Raw genomic sequence first — 23,248 nt, 5'->3', positions numbered from 1 at the left:
ACCTAAGTATATGTTATAATATCTGAGACATGACGGTTTGCAGTCATCATGGTACAATCACAAAAAGTTTGCACATAAATGTCTTAATTTGGCAATCAAAAATAAAGAACATTGTTACAAAACAATCGCATTTACACATCACGGAACCTCGCACTAAAATATTTTTGCCACCTCTCTGCGGTTTTAAAAACAATAACAAGTAACTTTAAAACGTGAAGAAAAATTATACTTATTAATAAATGTTCAATAGGTACTTCCTAAAAGTAAAAGCTGCTCGACGGTCTTTCATATTTAAAATCTTTCCATTACTTTTTCATCAAAATTGTTTATTTCCATCACTAAATTTCTATTGATGGACATCATGGCTAAAGCATTAAGTCTTTCATTAGGCATAGTACTTCGCAGGAAGGTTTTTATTCGCTTAAGGGTGGAAAAATTGCGCTCGGCCTCTGCAGTTGTCATTGGGGTCGTCACAATGATATTTAATAATTTTATTGTTTCGGCAAATGTTTCGCCAAGATTATTTTCTAAAATAAATGAAAGCAAGTTCATAGCTTCAATATTTTGTGAGAAATCTGGTCTTGAGTAAATGACTTCTAGTTCAGTTATTAATCTAATTTTACATAACATTGGATAAAAAGTAACTACATTATCTAAAATATCCACTGGAAAGGTCTTGTTATATTTTGGATACGCTTCTTTATCGAACAAGTTAGCTGCTTGAAGATAACCTCGATAGGAAAATCTGTCCTTCGCTTGGGTAACAACTGTATCACATACCTCTTTTGCAATAATACTTCTCAAGTTATCGTCAGTTCTTCTTCTTTTGAAGTTTAAACTTTCAAAGTTTAATTCTACATTAGCCTTAATATTATCGGTGTCGTTTCTTATTTTGGTAATGCTTGATTCAAATATCGACAGATCTTAGAGAGTAATTTTAAATCGGGCAAAGGTCTGCCTAAAGTCTTAATGTTTATTTTTTCTTCCAGTGAAAGATTTGAAAAATTACAGTTAATTAAAAAGCGTACACGATTCATTATTAAATTTCAATAATAATTATTGTATTGTTCACTCTCGAAATACTCACACAACTAGACACACACAAACCACCGATCACGGAACCGATTAAAAACAAAATTTTGCTGAATAAACAACCAAAAACGTCTTCCTGCCGCCTGCGGTCCGATTTACAAAACATTACAACAAAAGCCGAATCCACCATAAAACTGGGGCGCTAAATTTTTGCGCGCCTCGCTATCGGTAACGAGCGTGATAAAAGCCGAGAAGATGGGTCGTCGAGAGTAGCTTTTCGGTCAAATTATGGACGCGGATGTGAGCGCGCCCCACGACAAATAGAGGAAGATGAGCTGTACCTTGACACAGAGAGCGGTATACGTAGGACGCCAGGAGCACTTTGGTTGTTGATTTGAATATCGCATTATCTCCTATAGTACGGGCGCTTGTGTTAAACGTTTAAACGCGGGTTGATAAAAAATATATCTAATATAATTAATAATTACTGCACACGAGTTTTAAATTTAAAATATTTAATGAAATTACTGGGGGGGGCGCGCGCTCTTGCGCCCCTATTAGCAAGCCGCCAATGGTCTCATCAAATCCATATAATTTTTTTTTTAAAGCTACACGTGTTTCGCTCCGATCGGAGCTTGTTGTAATGTGATCTGTGTAGGTCTAGTCCTGATGATGCTCCGATAGGAACGAAACACGTGTAGCTTTTAAAAAAAAATTATATGGATTTGATGAGACCATGACATTGTGTTTTTACCTTTGTTTTGATTGAATTTTACTCAAAAAACAAATAACTAAAAAATAGATAATTTTTAATAATATAAAAAGTTATTTGGATCATAGGGTACAGAGTGTGAAGAAGAATGGACTACTTAGTGACGAGCGTGTATTATCTGTACGTGTACTTCAGGATACAATTTTAGGAGTTATCTTCTTTCAATTGCACATAAAAGAAATGTTGGAGATTCCCTTTGAAAACGGTTCATCAGTTGCATTTGCAGATGAAGGTGCTATTGTCCTTGACGAATTTTCCCCTTAATGTTAAGTGTCAACCTGATATTGAAAGCTTGTACATATTCTTGTGCTGATAGTAAGAATTGTAATAGAAATTGGAATACATCTATTGAAGCAACTTTAAGTGTCTCCCGTATTAAGTGCCTAGGGGTATAAATAGATCAGCATTTAAAGTGGGATAAACATATCCATGTTTTAGTAAGCAACATTTGTAAAAACACTTTAATACAAGTTTATTGCTCTTTAATCGAGTTCCTAATTCGAGATAGTTTGCTATATGGGATTCTACTTGTGATATTTATACAAAAAAAAATGATTTGAGGAGTAACTTTTCAAAACGAATTATGTCCATCAAAACTTTTTCTTCATCAACAAAAAAAACGAATATTTATTGTTTCCGGTTATTTTAAACCTGCATAGTAAGATATTTTTATAGATGCTGGTCGTTACTTCTGTAAATAGTTCTAATTGAATTTATGCAAAAACACTCAAACATTTACTCAACAAAATATTATAAGTATAAAACCAGGACTGCAAGTAATTCGCAATACTGTATACCACAGCCCAAAAATACTGCCTTCTTAAAATCACTAGATTATGTTGGCTTCAAATTTCACAGTTATTTTCCAGTTAATTTCAAAAATATAAAAAACAAAAAAAAAGTAAAAAATCATTTGGCAAATTCTTCTAACACAATTCAGATACTTTTAAAGATTTTATTATATTTAAAAAAAATCAAAATAGAGACCATACAATAAGTTGTTTTAATTTTTTTATAAAAATAATAAAAATAATCTTACCTTTAATTGGTTGCAATGACGGCCTTAAATTATCCAAATGGTGGAAAAACAATTTATCCGGTTGCGGTAAAGTAAATGCCTGGACTAACGAACCGGGATCGATTATAACGGACGTTCTATTGTTGTTTCCCATTTTTTTGCAGGGATGCGGTTTCTTAAATAACTGCTTCGGTATTTGTCCGAAATTATTAATAAACCCAATGGTGGCATTCTAAAATAACAAAAATTAGAATCGCTTTTACAGAACAAATTATACGCCAACCTTTTTCAATGGATCATCGATATTATCAATATCGACTTTTCCTTCATAAAATAAATGATGAAACACATTGACAGACTCGACGGCCGGCTGGCCCTGTTGTTTACAACCGAAAATTAAATCGATCCAGTTGTGTAAATTTTGTGATACGAAATCGCATTCCAACGCTTCCCGATGGACGCGGATAAACTCTCGTGTATCTTGTTTAGCCCATGGAGGTAAAGCCACGTCTCCCAACGCTACATAAAAAAATAATTAATTATTTGGACATTGAGGACCTATACTGTTTCAAAAATGTACCTACAGTATCGCTCATATGTAGAGCAACTTTTGTTATTTTACATTTTTATAGAACAGTGAAAGTCAGACACCGGATGGGGCTTTATTATCTAGTAATAATACATCCAGTACACATATAATTTAATTATTTAATAAAAACCTAAAATGTTTATGCTAATTATTAAAAAATTGTAGAGTCAAATATAGAGCCAAAATTTCAAAATTAAAACTTAATTTTATTATTATAACAAATCTCGCAATAAAAGAAAAGAAAGCACTTAACCAAAAATCAGCAATAAAAACTAAAGGAATCAAAATAATGAAGCAATAAATTTAACCAATAAATTTTTATTAAATTGATTGGTAAAATACCTTAGAAATTGCCTTTTCAAGTTCTGTAATCAAGCTTTTGGGTTTATCTTGTTTTCTTATTCTCTATGTATTTGAAGATATAATATATAAACCGTAACGATTCCACTAGAATCATGTAGAGTATCTATTTCTAAGTCGGAAAATCAACTGACATGAAAATTGAAAAAATAAAGACAAAATGGTAATTTTTATTTTTTAAAACTGAAGAGTTTTCATACTGTTTTTTATTGATGCCTAAGAGTTACTTCATTGATTGGGGTTTAAGCGATCTTCTATCTCTACCTTACATTTCAGAAATATAAAGAGCAATAAAACCTTATTAGCTATGCAAAACGACTACGAAATGTACCCCACCAATAATGTATGCCGCATGGATAATTTCTTCTTACCTACTCCGCTCTGTTTCACCCCCAAATCGAATTGGTTGCTATTCTCCAAAAATTCCGGCAAATAAAAGAATTCTGGAATGAGCTCCTTGACGTCTGCCATATTGTGTTTGGAAGCAGACGTCCAGGCTTCTTTCACCGAATGAAACATGCGATCGGCCAAATCGAAGCCCCCTTGAAGTCGCAGGAAATGTTGAGTGAACGGCTCTAGACGAACCAAATACGAGCAGACAATCATCGCACTGGAATAATGGGTGCCGTAGTGGTAAGGCGGGGTTTCCCCGTGCGGATCATCCCATTCCTAGAAATAAAGGTTTTTATTAATTTATTGATACCCAAAATTGTGGGTATGCCGACAAGCACTACGCTAATGGTAAATTTTAAATAAATTGCCTGCAAGTTTTATATTTTGAAGTTATCATTTTGAGTGTAAGAATCTCTTTTGCTTTTGTGATGAGTGTATTGATAAATTATAGTCAAACTTCAATCTTGATATCGCTAATAACCTGGCCAAACTGGAGCGTCCAGTTAAAAAAATGTATATAATTAATTTTTTTCCCGTCATTTTTCAGCAACTTACAAAAAACATGAAGGTACAATTCCCACTTATACTTTCCGTTATAATATTGAGTTTGATTTCCCTAACATATCTCTAAGTAATGCTTTCAAAGCGATTGACGGCCTCAAAACTAAGTGTTCTCATGGACCTGATTACATACCATCGGTCTTATTAAAAAATTCGGTGTTCTCTGTGACTAAACTTCTATTTTGTCTCTCTTTTGATTCAGGCTATTTCCCAGGCCTCTAAAAAGCATGTTTCTTGACTCCGATATATAAAAGTGGTAATAGAAATGACATTATTAACTACAGGAGTATAAGCATTCAATCTGCAATTCCCAAAATTATTGATAGCCTTTTTGCCCAAGAGCTCTCTGGACATAACCGCAGTATAATTTACATGAGCAACACAGTTTTTCTGAGGACAAATCAACCGTAGCTTATTTGCTTATATATCAGAATACTTGTTTGACGCCTTTGAAAACCATAGTCAGATGGATAGTATTTATAATGATTTCTTGAAGGCGCTTGACGGAGTTAGCCATGCACATCTCATTCAGAAGATTAGTATTGTTTAATACTTTTAGCGCTAGTTTTTAGAGATTCTTGATTTACAAAACAAAAACGCTCGCACCCGTCGATTTTTGATTTTGGAACAGCGATTTTTTGTTTAAAGTTTTAACCCCACAACTTCAACCCCTTAGCGGGGGCGACATTCACCCTTATTTTTTAAATGGGAAGAGGTGTGTTGTGATATGATACATCTTTTAAAAGGGCATTTAATTTTCAGAGAAATCTAATTTAATTTTATTGATTAGTACTTACGCATTATCTTATTAAATGTTGAAAATGTCCTCCGTTTACCTCCATACAATAGTAACTGTTCAAAGTGTTCCCGGACATTGTGAAGAATATTGGGTGTTATTTGTTGGCATTCAAAAAATTTTGCGGTTCCGTAAATCTTCTAACGATTCAGGTTGGGTGGCATAAATTTTTGATTTCAGATGATGTCCCCAGAAAAAGAAATCAAGAGGAGATAAATCGGGTGATCTCGCGGGTCATTCGATAGCACCCCTTCTACCAATCCATCTACTAGGAAACGTTTCATCCAGAAACTGTGTATAAACTGGTAATGCATAATGGGGAAAAGCCCTCTCTTGCTGAAACATCGCATTTTCTTCATGGTAGCGTAAGTCGTTTTCCATAATTTCAATTAATGCTGGGTTAACGGCATTCTCCAAAAGGTCTAAGTATGTATTTCAATTTAAATTTCCAGGTAAGCAAAATGGTCCAATTATGTCATCACCAAAAATCCGAAATCGATTACAAGTATGTTAGATTCGTTAAATTTGCTTAATTTTGACCAGAGTATTAAAAGATCGAATATCATTTTTATATATGACTAATCAGAATATGCCAGAATACCTAATTATTTAAAAACAAAAGCGTTTTAAGTTCATATTTTTTCGTTGTGTTGTTCTCTAATAGCCATGCGACATTGTCAAATATTTCTCTGCTTTTTCAATATTTTCTTATCCTTAGTTTACTTATAATCCCTGGAACCACTAGGTTAAACGGCATTTTTATTGAGGAACGTGAATTTCAAATAACATGAACACGACCTTTACTTACATAGGTAAATACAAAACTTTAAGTATCAGTAACCAAAACATTTGTTAAAAATTAGAAAAATGCATAATGTTTGCTATATGTACCTTAAATCTCTTCTTAAATTGTTCTAATCGTTCGGGACTCTGCGCTCCCATTGGCTTAGCGAAATCTCTAAAAGTACTTGGATTGGTCAAGTCCAATTCTTCTGAATCGTAATCAGCTAGAATCCACGGGAACACCGGGTACTGCATAAGGTCATTGTAAGAACGACCCGCGAGAGTGTTCAAGTGCATCAGGTATTGGAAGTTGGATATTTCGCCTCGGACCCATCTAGAAATAAGTTTATTTGAAAGATATAAATAATAGTTTATATACACTTTTTATCCCTGAGCTCATTACTTATTTCCAATATCCTACCTGACTTTAATTTTTTAATTATAAAAAGGAGGAAATTAGAATTTATAAAATAAAAATGGAAAGTTCAACTACTGTTTCGGTAGTAGCTCCAATTTTTCCTTCAGAAACCACCTACAAATCTTAAATTACTAAGAATATTGTTGAGTATTATTACATAATGAAAATAGAAAAACATGTATCTTAAAATAAAGTAATATTAAGTGCTCAAATCGTTGTGCCTGTGTACCAAGACACAATTGCACTCTCTCATGAATATTGAGCGCCGCGCGATTTATTTCTCGTCTTAATCTGTGAAGTCTGTTGGACCATTATTTCCAATTCACCTGTCATCAAACCTTTCTGTAAGATAATTTGAAACTTGTCGTGTATTGTGTGGGGGAGCACCATCTTGATGAAACCAAACTTTATAGTAATTTCCTAAAGGAATCCAAATTATGCTTTAGAAATAAAAATGAATGAAGAAATGTTATACAACTACGCTGGATCACTTTGGCCAGATTGATGTCGCCTCTATGGACTTTCAGACGGAATTTCATTAATTAGACCAGGGAGGTTTCCATTTTCATAGTTACGAGGTTTCCTCAGATGCCCCACAGGGATCTAATTTAGGTCCCCTTTTTTTCTGATATTTATTGATGACCTTACTAAAGTTATTAAATGCCCGAGACCGTAAATTAGGTACATAATTCCCAGTTTAAACGCAAGATGATCCTTAACTTTTTATTGTCAACGTCCTAGAACTATGCTATGCTAACTAGAGCGCCAATAAATTATATCTGTTATTTGTTTAATACTTATTGTACACATTGTGATATTTTCTATGATTCTTTGAAGGCAATAATTAGCAAGGTTAATTGATCTATTACTGTCCTCTATTGTTTACTTATTTTATAGTTTAGATTAGGGTTATGATGTATTAAAATATTTTTTGTTTCTTTTTTTCCCCTTTGAGTTTTTTTTATGAACTTTATCAAGTTCTACTATTTTTTTTTCTTTAAGATTTACTATTAATTTTTCCTGTAATTGGGCAACTTACCTGTTGGAAATATATGACCATTTATTTATTATTATTTATTATATTTTAAATTTTTATTTTTTTAAACATATTGTAAAGCTCAAAAATCCTCAACTCTGCCCCAATTCAACAAACTTCGTATCTTATATACATCCCTATGGGGATCTCGGAATGTATAAGTTGGGGAGGGACGAATTTGAAACAACCTATATGCTTGGATGTATATAGGCATGAAAACTACGACCATAGAAAATTAAATTCCTTCTACCAACTTGTACGTACTCTCCTTTAGTAACGTTCTTCTCTGCAAGACTGATTTAAGAACAAAATATATTTTTCCATCTTGAAAATTATTATTAATTTTATTCGAAAAGTATCTTTGTAGAATTTTGCTTTCGACACAATGTCAGTTTTATTTCGCTTAAATTCCTTTCCACTTAAACCCCTCCTGAACATATACTTAACATATCATGAAATTTTCTATGGTCGGCGTTTTTGTTTCCATACCGGTATATTTAGAAATAATTATCATTTTAAACGTGCTATAATTGAAAAAAAATATCTGCATCAAACAACCTAATTAATATTTAATTTGATTAATTTACCTTTGCGTGACACTGGTCTCACCAATCAAATTACTTAATAATCCAGCAGCTTGTTCCACATGGGCGGTTCGTTTTTGTCCGGCGACCGATTGCTGAGCGCTGTCCGAAATTCCAGTAGCGGTGGCCATGAACCGCTGATATACTTTGTTCCTTTGTTTCCTGACAAAAGCCAACAAGTAGTTACGACCATCTCCAGAAAATACTTCCAAGGCCATCGGTTGCAGCAAATACCTACAATACAAATATTGAATTTTAAAAAGAGCAGTTAATTCCCTTATAAGAATGAACTAACCGTCTCTTATGCACTTCTCGAATATCATCATAAGAAAACTTGGAACATTGTCGCATTGTCCTAGAGCGTCTCGGGGAACCGGTTATGGGTAAAATAGGTTCGTACTCGTTGCCACTTTGTGATACGCTATCGATATCCCGAATAGTGCGATTTTTTAATAAAGTAAATCCATCCACGATGTAACAATGTTCGTGGCCGAACAGTAATAAGCCCTCGGTGGTGTCTAAACCTTGAATCCTCGCCACTCTAAACATGTAAGTGATTTTTTCGTTGTGTTCTAGCAATCGCAGTAAGGTTTGGTTATCTGGTGGTGGTGAGGGTTGTTCCTCTTCATTGTCATTTTCTTCTTGTAAGTCATCTGTTGTATCCGAGGTTAATCTAAATTAAAATCCAATTTTACTCAGGAAGTAATAGTAACATATAAAAAAAAGTATAGACTAAGCACATTAAACTCTTATTAGGTTTTTTACTTTAAAAATAAAAAAATACATAACACTGCAGAATTTCATTTTATATTTATTTATTACGCTACCTTACAGGTACAAAATCATAATCAAGAAGGCACTAAAAAAATTATTTTGGAATTAATTTACTTAAATGATAAATTATATTTTAAGAGTATTGTATATATCCTTGTATTGTCTAATGTCACGTACCTAAAAAAAGCTTTCTGTATAAATGTTCATTTTTATTTATTTTTTTTTTCTAATTAAGTCCAACATATTGAACTCTCCCTGAGAATGCAAATATATTTTGCGAAACGTCGGCAAATTTAAATAGGATTTTAATTTTATTGATCCCTAAACCCAACAATATTTCAAACGATGTTAAAATAAACAACTCATAAAATTTATATTGGGAGTCTGCAAATAGAAGGTCAATAGATTGCGAGTATTAACACGTGATAGAATAAAATTTAATTTTTGAAGTAGATACGTACTCTAACTTATTGTTAACTAGTTAATAAAATATTAATTATTCTCTCTACGTTTGCGATTTGAAGCATGACTATAACAACTTTGGAGAGAACTCGTGAAGAAAGAATACATGAGAACCAAGAGTTCATCATGTGGACAAGCCTTAGAAAGGTATATACTGCTTAAAACTTCGATGATTAAAAAGTGTAAACATTCTCTAGAGTAAAACAATTAACATTAAAACCGGGGGACCATACAACGGTTACAATCTTAAGCCTAGAACAAACATTACTATAAAATACCAATAGATGGTACAATGAATCTAAACATTTTTACTCAAGAGTGTTTGTAAATATATTGACTTATTAACTATGTAATTTAATTATAGTGTAGTATAAAAGACATCTTACTATGAAACAGAGAAACAGAGCCCCTAAATTCATCTGAACGAGTGAGTAGTTTTAGATTTAAGTAAGAGCAAAGAAAATAGTAAACTATAGAAAATCCATCCCGTGTAAATTTCTTGACCACCTAAAAGGATCCCCGCTTTTCGAGCGAGGATCCATCGGTGAAATTACGCGTTGAAATCTGGCTGATCGCTTGGCTGTGTTGCAAAATTTAATTTGGCGGCTGCGACTGCGCAGAGCAACACAATATTATTTTTTTATTCTTGAATAATAATGTGAATATGTACTACCTACATGTATATAAAAACCCAATTTTAGAATAACTTAAGCAAGTAGTATAATATACATATACTTAATACATATACATATATTATGTAAGTACATACCTATATTATTATATTCTATTAAAACATATTTCTCCACTTTGTTCCTAATTAACTTCAAATGTCAACTTTAAAGATTAAGACCTTATCAATAATAATTCTGCGATGCGGTACAAAGACAAATCAATGCAAAAAATGCCAAAAATTAAGTCTTTATAGATTTGGAATCATTTTATTTTTCTAGGCACGTATATTTTTTTTTTAATTTTAGCGTTTGAAATAACAATGGGGAAAATTTTAATTTTAATGCGAACAAAACCAAAATGATGACTCAACAATTTTTTGCGATTTTTACAAATTTTTTCAATGCAATAATATAGTAGGTGTAATATTTTATGTAGTTTTACAGAAGCAAATAATGCAGGCGACACAACCTCTGTATATATTAAGTCCCAAGCAATTTTATCTTAGTGTATCTAAATAAATAAGGCAAAAAACATAGTCACAAGTTTTTAATAATAAGTTAAATCAATATGTTAAGAATAAACAAAAAATTAATTGAAACATCCATTTTTCCAAAACATAATTTTTGCGAATACCTCGTTTTGCCTTTATACGGCGCGGCGCGGCACGAGAGAATTATTCACTAACAGATAAAATTTAAAATGTTATCAGAATTGGCAACGTCGCTACGATTCTTACACGGTTAGCGCATAAAATATTCTTATTTAAGGAAGCATTGATGTCTCCTTGTTGGTTCACAGCTTGCCATTTACGTGGGTTATCTATTCGTTAGTATAATTATCTTTGGTAAGAGTCATATAGAAAATTGAACATTACAGTTAAATATACATTATTTTGATTACACCACCTATTAATTAGGTTTAGGTTTGTCTGAAAAGTTAAACAATCATTAATAGATTTTAATTTTTGTATATAACTTTATACAAATATATTAAAATATTTGGGAGGCAAGATATAGGCTTGAGATACTCCCGCAGTGACTATGTATTATTTTCATGATGACAATTTAAAATTTAAAACTTAAAATGGCATATTACGAACAAAAAATTGAATAAAGAAAACGCTGAAAACAGTTACGATTTAAATTTTTTTTTATTTCCGTGTTATTTTCATAACAATAATAAGACATATTTTCAAATCCTTCATGTACATTCACAAATGTTTGCACTATGTATATAGCACAGCATTCCTAAACTATTTTATGCTCGGGTTGCGTTTTAAAAACCACAGATTCTATATAACCCCACAAAAAGGAGTCAAGAGGTGTTGGGTCCAGGGATCTAGATGGCCATTCAATAGGAGCTCTTCTTTAAATCCAGGTGATTAGGATAATGATCATCCAACCATTGCCTAACGAGAAGTACGTAATAATGTGGCCCTACATCCTGTTGGAATTGTCATAAGCGTTCTTCTAAACATAAATTTCCGTATGATATTTTAATTCCGGCACTATCAGGGATTCACTAAACCTCTGTAGCATTTCAGCCTACATGTCGCCATTTAAATTTGGTGTTATAAATATTGGACCGATAATACCGGCCCACCTGGTCGCCTACGTCGACCAAGTTCCTGCAGCATTTGTAGTTTATAGGGATAAAATTATTAAATTTAAGTACCTTTCTTATTCATTTTTGTTCCTATAGCTGTTTGGCGAGTTCATAAAATTGAATTCATGGCAAACTGACCCAAAATTTCAGTTTGCGCTGTTTCGTTGTTTAATCTCGCTTGATTTCTCTTTTTATTGTTGACAGAACCAGTTTCTTTAAATTTGACTTCTAGTCCAGGCTTAAATTCTGACCTAAATACCTTTCTTTAAAAAGTTGAGCTGATTTTAAGAAACAATTATTCTGGGAACCAAAAATTATAATAATATCTATGCGAGATAGAGCTATGATTGAGCTATGCTGTATACCATTGTAAAAGATAAGAAGTACTGCTTCTAGTTTAAATTAAACTGAGAGCCGATTGAACTTAAACTAATAATGCTAGTACAAGTTACTTTTAAAGTAAATTCTGTGATAATAAAATGTAAATATTTATGAACAACGCTTTTTTTTAACAAATAAACCAATACAAAATTCCTTCGGGCTTGACATATTTGAAATTTTTAAGAGACAAGCCAGCATATCGGTAACCATGATTTTGAACAATTAAATAATATTAAAAAATTTCAAAAATGTGTTGTAATTTATTGTTTTCCTTGATAAACAGAGACGAATTTTCGGAAATGTACTTGATCTTCCTTTCTATTTAAGATTTGAGGGGTGCATCTCAACCTCTCCAAGGGTTTAAGATAAGAATACTAATATTATGTTTGTTTTTGTCCCACCTTCGTTTTATAAAAACTATTTTCAGCGTTTTTTACTCAGTTTTTTGTTTCGTTTTAAATTGTCACTCTTTATACATCCTATATACTCACATCGATTTCAACACCTAAAAAGATTTATTAGCGACTCGAAGATGCCCATATTAGACAATTTTAACACTAGAATCTAGATCTAGTCTGTCGAATGTCTTTGAAAAATCCAAATAAATGACCTCCGTTTGAAAACCGTAATCAATGGTTTCTGCAATATATTAAATCGTTATAGTAAGATTTCAGATTGTAGATTTAATCTTATAAAATCCGGGCTGATTAGTAACTAGTTTATTTTGGAGTTTGAAAAAATGAAAGGGGTAAAGAATAATTTCAAAAATGTTCCAAATATTACAAATGATTGAGACTGATCCATAATTTTCAAAATAATAGTTATGTTTTTCGCCTTTTAATATTTTTTTAAATATAAGACAAACTTTAATTTTTTTTCCATATGTTAGGTATTTCTTAGTATATCTTTTAACGGCGGATTAAACCTGCAAGCAATTTTTTCAGTAGCACTAGCCTTTTCACAAACATGACAAAGATATATCCCTGTTCAATATTAATGAAAAATACAAAGACTATAGGACTATATTAACAAACCTAGTTAAATGTGGCAAAGCAGCGTAAGGCATAGGTGACAGTTCTTCTGAGGCCGCATTTACGCTGTCACTTCGTTCGGGGGGCTCCAAGTTTAGTCCGCTCATGTGTTGCCTTTTTTGCACCACTTGATAATACTCTTTGCTGTGGTGACTTGTGGCCGTCTTGTATTTTTGAATACCTATAAATAAATTAAAGTACAGAGTGTTACAAAATTGAGGGCATATTGTTGCGAGTCAAAATAGGACTTTTTTCCTTATAAACATGTGTCCTAGAATGCACTCCCTCAGAGCTACAGCCCGTGTAAGAAAATCGATTATTTTGAACCGTGAGTCTAAAATTTTATGCATATAGTATTTATATAACCTTTTGAAAAATATCCTTCACATTAATTTAGATAATCTAGTTAAAATTGAACCTTTTTTTGCAAACCAATACTTATTTATAGAGTATAATTCTTTTCAAAATGATAATATTTCATATTGGAAAAAACATAAGCAAATCACAAAATTTTAAAAAGGAAAGTAAAGAGGAATATTTTCAAAACTATATCATTATAAATCAATAATTCGCATTTAAATATTAGTGAGGCAATTAGATCGCCATCTTCATCAGAGGACATATCTGAACTTAAAACGTTGTTAATTGGTCAGAATGCTGACATATCATATGACTTATCAGATATCGATGATGAAATAAAAGTTATAAATAATAATATTAGGGTTAACAAGTTTGCTGACATTTATGAAAACACAGACACCAGTAATGAGCTAAGGATGTCTCTTGTGTATTTTGTTTCTTACAGGCACTCCTGGAATAAGAGCTCCAATATCTTGACTTTTAGTGCCTCGATTTTACTCATTTCTTTAAAAAAGTCTAAAAAAGTCTTCAGAATAGCTTATAAATCAATAATATTAAAATTTTGTCTACGAGAACCCAATATATTTATTTATGAAAAATGGATAAAAATCTTTTGATTCTTACAGGCACTCCTAGAACTAGAATTCAAAAAAGACTAAAAAAGTCTTTAGACAAGTCCATAAATTAATAATTTCTAAATTTTGACTTTGACAAGCCAAGATATTTATTTGTCAAAAACAGACAAGGCAGCAAAACTATCAACTATCAAGAATCCCGACGCGTTTCGGTTGGTAAACCATTGTCAAGGGAAAAATTGTATGATCACAAAATGTCTATAAAAAGGTTAAAAAACGGCACATACATAACATTACAATACATCAATCTAAGTGTGATAAGATGTTTTTAGATTGATGTATTGTAATGTTATGTGTGTGCCCTTCTTTAACCTTCTTATGGACATTTTGTGATAATATCATTTTCACCTTGACAATGGTTTAACAACCGAAACGCGTCGAAATTCTTGAAATAAAGATTGTGAAATAAACAGGACCCTTCGTCTATTATTTTGCTTTACTTGTACTAAATTTTGTAACCCCTACATACATTTTGTTAGTAACAATTATAGCATTATAGCTACCTTTTTCATGTTCCTGCCTATAAGGATAATGTAAATAAAACAGTTCGTTTTTCATCGTTTTCTTTCTCATCCTGTGTGGCCCTTCGGTCATGTCGAGCATCCATTTGTCTAAATGGCATGGCTCCATCGGGCCCCACAGTCCCCTCTCCCGTGTCAGTTCATTTTCCGTTTGCAGCCACTCTTGATGAACATACCTATAAGAACCATTTTAATAAGTTTTATAAAAGAAATTTCAAAATTTTTATTACCGTTGAGTGTGTTGTGTGGTATTTAAGTGTTGCTGGCGTCTCATCTCGACCAACTCCGAAATGACCCCCACTTGACTAATCAGCCAATTCAATCCCTGTTTTTTACTTATCAGAGCTCTTGTTCGTAGAGTTTCTTCTTTTCTCACTTTGGTTCTGCTGGCTAATCGGTGTAGACCGCCAGTCACGCGGTTAATTTTCCACTGCAATTGGTTATGTAACTCCCATGGTACCTAAATAGAATGTTTTGAATCAATCAATCAATCAATTTCGTTATTTATTTTATTTTGGGAGACAAACATATGAATCCACTCCAGTATCCACTATTTACCTATCCAACTTACTGTATATTACATATAAAAAAAAAATTAAAAATAAATATATTTTTCGATCAAATTATTGTATTTAAAACTTATTGAACTTAAATTAAATTAAGTATATCGAATGGTATCGTTACAGATTTAAGTTCATATTTCTTTTAAATACGTGAATAAGTCTATTTTCTTCTTCTTTTCAATAATTGTTGAGCGTGTGAGATAAAAATTTCTAAATTGATTTTTGCTATAAGTGACGTAATACCCAATATAATAAGTAACTCAAGAAAATGGTTGTTGGATCAAGAAAGGGAGGAAGTTCATGCACTAGTAGAAAAAAATACAAACAAGAAGTTTGTATTCTGTAAGGTTTCATTTGCTTCCCTGCTGTGTGTTTTTTTCTCGATTACGATAAGATTATTTCTAGAAATAGACAAAACCCTGATTTTGACTTAAAATATGCATCGCTTATGTAGTTTCGTTATTATATTTAAGATGCGATTTAAATAGTTGATTTATTGTTTTTTTTTTTACTTAGATTTGCTTGTTTGCTTTGATCTGTATATTGTTCAGTACATGAAATTATTGTAATCGGAAACAGTTTAAATTATTCCACTAACAAGAAAAATTCTTTGGTGAGATTTGGTGGGTAAAGTATTTTCTTTTATGTTTATTTATTGAAATATTAATTTATGTTTACATATATATGGAATATTTAAGTATATTAGATTGCAGATTTAAAATATGTTTGTAATCTTCTACTTTGTGTTTCATAAATAAACCTTATTATTATTATTTTTATTATTAAAAGAATAAGGAGCAATATAAAGTAAAATTAACAGTAATGTAAATAAGCAATTTAGAGATGCTGAAATAAAAAAACAAGGTCGTCCAGACAGAAAGAAGAGAAAATAAGTGAAACTAGAAAAAAAATTGAAAATGTCAAAAAGTTTATCAAAAAAAAGGTAAGGAAGCAATTGTCTAAACCCGATATTAGGAAAACCAATGTAATATCTATGAAAAACCAAAATGGAGAAAGGGAATGGAAGGGGGATTAAATTAAAGAGATAGTTCCACAGAATTGTATATATCTAAAACATCACATAAGATAATGTATACAGATAGATCAAAAACCAGACAAACCAGTTACACCTACCAATCCTAAAAACTGTAACATCACAAAATATAAATTTTCGGCAATTAGAATAAGATTATGGTTTTTAAACCACTTTTTAAGTTATAAGAGACAGTTTCACAAGCACACTAACTTTTAATTAAATTATTACATAAAATTTAGGTGTGTCTTTCACATAATAATTTAAATCTTATTACAATAACTTGCCATTTTAATGTTAAGGTTTTTTTTTAGATTAATTAAATAATAATAATAAAATAATAAAAATTAATTAATTAAACAATTTTATTAAAGAAAATCCATGCGATTCCAAAGAAAAGTGATATCATTTAGAATCATTGGATATTTCTGACTACTTTTCTCAATATACCTAAAAGTTTGGTAATAGACATATCCAGCAAATTTATTTAATAAGTGTTATTCTGTTTTCCATTACACAAAATTAGTGTTATGCTATTTTGATTTTAGCTTTATTTTATGTCTGAACAATATTTATTTACAGAATTATGGAATGGCCCTGAGTAATCTGTCCAGTCAATTTCTTGCAAAGTGAAACAGTTACATTAAAAATATTTACTTTGTTGCTTAAACTTTTATGTGAATGGTCTCACTAACAAGTCTCCTCTTTTAGTTTGCTTTAATGTTCAAAATGTCCATTTCTTCGAAATGAAAATGATGACCTGTGTTGGCAAGTGATAAGCTAAACCTAAATTATTTTCATCTGATGAGTTTTCCTTAGTCTGAATTACACATTACACATGATAGATTTTTTATTCTTTGGAACTGAGTCCGTAAGTCTCGTAAATAATATATTAATCGTTGTTATGGTATAAAACGTCATTTTTGTATAGTTCTTAACCATTAAAGTTATCATAAATGTAGTGTATATATTTTAATGATGGTTAATATTAGGCATTGTGATTTCCATTTATTTATTTATTTGTTCGATTTATATTTTAAACAATATTATTCCTGCATCAGTACACATAATGAGTGTTAAAAATTTTGTGTGTATATCTAGAAGTTCTGGCTAGTTGTTACACCGATTTTAATTATTAAACCAAAACTAATATAACTTACATTATCGAATTTATTAAAAAAAAGGCCCACGCATTGCTAAATTCCAATGTTATTTTTCAATATCCACATTTTTAGTTTTATCCTATTATACAACTTTGGCCCTACATAGTTTAAATGTTTTTGAACTCAAAATATCTGGCTTTAGGTACTTAGCTTAGTTAGAAAGAAAGAAAGAAAATGTGCTATATTACGTAAGAATAATCTTGTGTACAAGCATCCTACAAGCTAAAAAAAACAGGTTATAATATGCCTTAGCCAATAAAAGCGTCTTTAATTCTCTTTTATATTTCTTAACATCCGATATATGTCTAACACAAAGAGGAACATGATTGTACATTTTTTTACTTATGTAAATTAATGAGTTTTTGGTAAGGGAAGACGTAGGAATAGGTAGGGGAACATCATTTACACGACGAGTCAAATGGCCAGTGTCAGAGGGTAGTTTGGGAATTTTGTGAATAAGAGCAGCTGTTTCTAAGATAAAGAGTGAAAAAAGAGTTAGGATTTTTTCAGAAATGAAGAGAGATTTGCAAGAATCTCTTAACTTAGCAGAACACAGGTATCTAACTGCTTTTTTTTGAATAACAAAGACAATGGTAAGTAGCTTATTGGTTAAACCCCAAAAAGGCAAGCCATACCGAATATGAGATTCAATAAGTGAAAAGAACACTGAGCGTGCAACCACCCCTCCCAGCTCTTGTTTTGCCATTCTTACTGCAAAACATCCAGAAGATAATTTCCCAGGTGAATGTAAAATATGATCTTCAAACCGAAGGCGACCATCAATGGTAATTTCTAGGAACTTGCAGCACTCTTTATTCTGCAAGAGGGAATTTTCGTCAAACATCAGACCCTGAACATTATTATTATAACTTCTGATCCCTATTTGATGCGCTATAGTAGTTTTATAATCATTGTTTTTTATCATGTATCTTGCAATTGCTTTTATTAAAAACAAGTTTAATGACAATATTTAGACGTGTTTAAATAATCCTTTGGTTGAAAACTTTTACTCCTTAAAAGTTATTATTTTTAATGCGCATTTTTAAGCAATTTTCACCACAATCAAACCAAAACACAGAATAGATTTTAAAAAATGTAGATCATATTTCTTTAAGTCTTTACATATGAAATGTTTTTATCTGTACACGAATTTTATCTGTGACATACTCTGCCTATTTATTTCAATATAATAACTGGTTCAGGAATACTAGAAGTAATTAAGACTTTTCTTTTTTTGGTATATAGTTTGTGCAAGCAGATAGGGCCGACATATTACAATCATCATGTATAATTAGGTTCTGACCAATTGGAAAATGGCTTCTATATAATGTAACTTAAAAATATTGTTATTTTTATAATATAACATATAATAATTTGTATAATAAAATGTATTAAAAATTTCTATTGACAAAATTTTCTTGGTATTAGGTTTTAATAAATCTTACTTTTATTTATACTAGGTTTCTGCAATTTAGGATTGCCCTTAATTAATTGCTTCATGATGCCATTTTTAGCCAATAATTTATTATTGTTAGAGTGGTGTAAATAAAAGATTAATATTTTTTCAAAATTTATAAGTTTCGAATACCAATTAGTTTTTATAATACCATCGTCAGTGCGAAAAACCTCAGGGTCCAAAAGAACATAGCTTGTGGCCACCCTTAAATTATAGTGAATTGAAATTTTTTCAGTAAATCTTACATTTATGAGCAGGTAAAATAGTGTCATCCACAAAGATAAATGGAATATTAACAGAAATATTCTTAATGCCACTTTATCAAAAACTTAAACAAGAAATGGGCTGCAAAGATTTTTCATGGCCGTTCCATCTTTCTGCAAATAAATAATGTTCGAATAAGAAAAGTTACTAGAATCAAAACAGAATAACACTAGATCAATTGGTAAGGATTTTGCAATATTTATGTAATATAAAAACACTGAAACGGTAAGCTCCTGTAATAGAATTTAAATTGTTTTATTATAAAGGTCCATATTAAATTAAATATTAATGTTTTAAGAAAGCTGAATTATAAATGAGACTAACTACTTATTAGAAAAAAGGATTTACTTTATATGTTCGATGAATCCTCAAGAATGGTAAAATTGGAAAGTTCTATTAAATTCAAGGGCGCCTTTTTGGGAATATGTTCGATCTGTACACTCTCACTATTTTTTAATCTGCGAACATACAAATTGTTTTTCTGTTTTTTGTCAATTATTTAAGGCATTGATTCGTAAGGAAAAAATCATAACTAACTGGATACCTGTACAATAAAAACTGCCTAAAAATTGCTACTTTTACCAATATTTTACCCGATTTAAAGGAAATATTGATTATGTATGATAAAGCAGTTTTAAATCTATTAAGTTATTTTAATAATAAATTAGCTCTATGAGAATAACCTCAATTTTACAAAAGAAATATTGCGTACTGCACTTACCTTACCAGCAGCCTTTCTCTCTGCATCGACGTAATTCAGCCAAAGTTTTACGGCGGAATCGTAGATCTGTTCTCTCGCTTTACTTAACTCTGGTGCTTTTGCATTTGGTGCAGGTATCGGTAAAGTTATTTTAAAAACCTCTTCGATTGCCGGCTTTTTGCACACATATAATTCCTCCCATACCCTCGTTGCTGCTGTGGCCATCAAATTTTTACCTTTAATTTTCAAATGATATTATTAAAATATACTAAAAATGCTAATTTTTGTTTGTAATACACTTACCTTGATGAGAAGTTAAGTGTTCATCCCTAGATTCAAAGTCTTGCCCTGGATTGACATGCCACATGGTGCGAGGCATAGAATTGTTCGAGTTACTCGTTTCTAACGCGATTCTCATGTCGGCAGTTAGTTGTAATAAGCAATAAGTTAAGCAACCGATAAAGTCTAATTCGTGGTTTCCTGCTCCAAATACGATTAACCTAAAATAAAGAAAATATCGGTTTAATTAAAGAGACATTTTCATTTGTAATTAAATTTATCATTTATTAAAGTGGCTAATGGCATGGATTCTATCATGTAAACTTATTAAATATTCTTAAATTCACTTTATATATCATATTCACAATATGGACTACAACATAAATATGTTACAGGATTAATTACGCTTTAGACGGGATCTGGAGAATCCTAACTTTTATTCATTTGGTTAAAATATTTAAAAATGACTTTGTTCTAAATTTTTCTTTAGAAACTTTATAAGTACGAGACTGCTGACTGAGACCCACCATAATAATTACCATTGCCTTCGACTCTTAATGGAATTCGCCATTATTTTTCATTAAACCACTATCAATATTATCAGCATTTTAATTCTTTGTTATTGTTTACAATATGCTGTGCATGGAGAAGATTTCACGGCAATTGAATTGATCAACCGGTTTACTAAAGCGGACGCCAGTGGCGCCGCGTGTCGAATTATTACGATTTGGCCCGTATTTGTACCTTCTACCAGGCACTCTATGGTTTGATTATTAGTGATCTATGTATCGGCTTTGATTGGGCCCATAGCGGCTAAACCCATAAAGTAACGAGCGAAGTTCCTCAATCTCCGGTCTTGCGCCCAGACGTCTTTTGGACTACTATTTAAGCAGTTCCGCGACGCATCTGGGGGTCTTTCCAGCTCCTGCGTTTGTCAAAGGTGAACCGTGCTGTCCGCTGTGACGGAGAGAGATTAATGGTGTAGTGAAATAAATCTAGTATCATCTCTCTCCGCCAGCACATTTTTATCTAAATTAATACTAAAAACTAAACTTCATTAGTGTTTCTGCATTTTCAAGCAAATATTTTTTGAAGGTGATGGTTTTTAGTAGTTTGATGCCTCTCGAAACTTCGTAAGTAGTTTTCACCGTTGGTGACATTTTATTTGGTGTTCCGTGTGTCCATTGAGAAATCTCTCTTAGGGCTCCAGGAATATGGGTACATAAACTGCCAGTCATGACCCAGCAGTGATGAGGATTTCGCCCTGAAGCCTAAAAGCAAATAATTTCGCCACCCTTAGCCCCATCAACCCACATCATGCCTTAGGCCCTATGTGGTGCAAAATAGCCCATCGCGGGCTCTCGCCCCCGAAAGAAGAATAACATGGGACTTGACCCGTAAGCACATTCTTTTAATCTTAACCATATTCTTTTGATTTCTCTGTATGATTTAACATGAATTTATTATTATCATTTATTATCATCTTCTCATTTTTATCTTTAAAACTATATTTATCTTATAATTATGTAAATTAAAACTTCAATGTTACGCCTTATTATGTAATACTTCCGAAGTGATCACTGACGAATTCAGGTACCTTTGGGTATAAACATATATATATATATATCTTTTATTTATTTTTGTTTACATTTTTAAGACTATTATGTATATTTACTTGTATTTACTACCAGGTAGATTTTGTAGATATTAACTTTAATAAACACCCCAGTTAAATTGAATTAAGGTGTTTTACTACTGAGTGAGTGAGGGTGACTGAGACAACTGACCATACAGAGAACCCACGAAGCCGGCCTGATAGGTTCTTTTTGTTTCATCATTTAAATTTAACAGGGTTTCTGTAACCTATCAGATCTAGGGAGTTGTTCTTGTTGTTTAAAACTTTTAAATCAAGACTGTCGAACAAACTCAACTCCCTAGAAATAGTCCCTGTAAACCGGTTAGTCTTGCCGGAATATTATTTATACCATAACAAATAAATCTATGAGATTGCTAGGATTTATTAAATGTGGGGAGGGTTTTTTACTGCCCCAATCACTTGTAGCGCTCTCCTATGTAAGGAGAGACCTTACTTACAAATTTAAGGATTTAAGAAGAACTGCTCCACCATGGGGGCCGATTACTGCTTCACTCAACCGCCTTCAATTTCTGCAGCGGTTTTTTGTTGTAAAGTTAGATTAGTTCAAGAGAAAACAACAAAGTTCAATTTTGATTTGCTGCGAGCGTGTCTTCCATCTTACAACTGAAACGGAGACGATACCGCGAGACGGTTCAAAGGCGACTCGCTGAGAGGTGACGAGCGACTGGCACAAAGACGCCGCGCGGGTCGCGGTTATTTATAGAACATCAAAAGGCTGGTAGCGGCATGGTAGAAAAGCGACGTTGCCGCGGATTAACTTATTTTAAATTGTATTGAATTTACAGTTTTTATCCGTTGTAGAATTACAACATATTCCCCCCCCTTGAAGTAACTACTTCAAACAAAGAAAGTAACTGATTAAGTTTGCAAGCACAAGAAAGATACATATTATCTAGATTTAAGATTACAGAGGTAGCCTTTAGATTAAATCAATTCTAAACATTAGGTCAAAACTTGGTTACAAATTAAAGTCACTTAGAACTTAAAACACTTAATTCTACATCTTTAAACTAAAATTTCAAGAACTTAAAATTATGCTAACAACAATATAAATTAGGCTAACACATTATCTATTCTTTAGAACACTTAACAGTCTTGGTTAGCGCCATTAGGCAAAGGACATAATTTGGTAATTGGCCTGGTGAAGGTTCCATCTGCAGTCAACACCTTAACCACTCTGACTCTTTTGTCCTTGCCTGGTAAGAGTTCAATTATTCTAGCCATAGGCCAATGTAAAACTGGGGTATTATCCTCCTTTAGGAGTACTAAGTCATTAACCTTAAGGTTGGGACAAGGATATAACCACTTCGGGCGATTTTGAAGTCTATTAAGGTAATCTACAGACCACCT

General features: G+C 31.9%; 1 protein-coding gene across 1 annotated transcript in view; it reads right to left on the bottom strand.

Annotated features, from left to right (window-relative positions):
- The window catches only part of LOC126738217 (WD repeat and FYVE domain-containing protein 3), a 111,763-nt gene that overhangs the window by 26,408 nt on the left and 62,107 nt on the right, over window positions 1-23,248 (bottom strand). Inside the window, exons 29-39 of the mRNA XM_050443437.1 lie at window positions 20,266-20,462; window positions 19,984-20,198; window positions 15,014-15,243; window positions 14,766-14,959; window positions 13,271-13,448; window positions 8,638-9,015; window positions 8,346-8,576; window positions 6,413-6,638; window positions 4,143-4,440; window positions 3,106-3,341; window positions 2,844-3,054 (exon numbers count right to left, since the gene is read on the bottom strand). Of these exons, the coding sequence (XP_050299394.1) occupies window positions 2,844-3,054; window positions 3,106-3,341; window positions 4,143-4,440; window positions 6,413-6,638; window positions 8,346-8,576; window positions 8,638-9,015; window positions 13,271-13,448; window positions 14,766-14,959; window positions 15,014-15,243; window positions 19,984-20,198; window positions 20,266-20,462 (2,594 nt within the window). The remainder of the gene's footprint in view (window positions 1-2,843; window positions 3,055-3,105; window positions 3,342-4,142; window positions 4,441-6,412; window positions 6,639-8,345; window positions 8,577-8,637; window positions 9,016-13,270; window positions 13,449-14,765; window positions 14,960-15,013; window positions 15,244-19,983; window positions 20,199-20,265; window positions 20,463-23,248) is intronic.

The sequence above is a fragment of the Anthonomus grandis genome, chromosome 7 (genome assembly GCF_022605725.1).
Source record: "Anthonomus grandis grandis chromosome 7, icAntGran1.3, whole genome shotgun sequence".
Taxonomy (NCBI): domain Eukaryota; kingdom Metazoa; phylum Arthropoda; class Insecta; order Coleoptera; family Curculionidae; genus Anthonomus; species Anthonomus grandis.
Note: the sequence above shows the minus strand (reverse complement) of the source record. Positions and strands in the feature narration are given on the sequence as shown.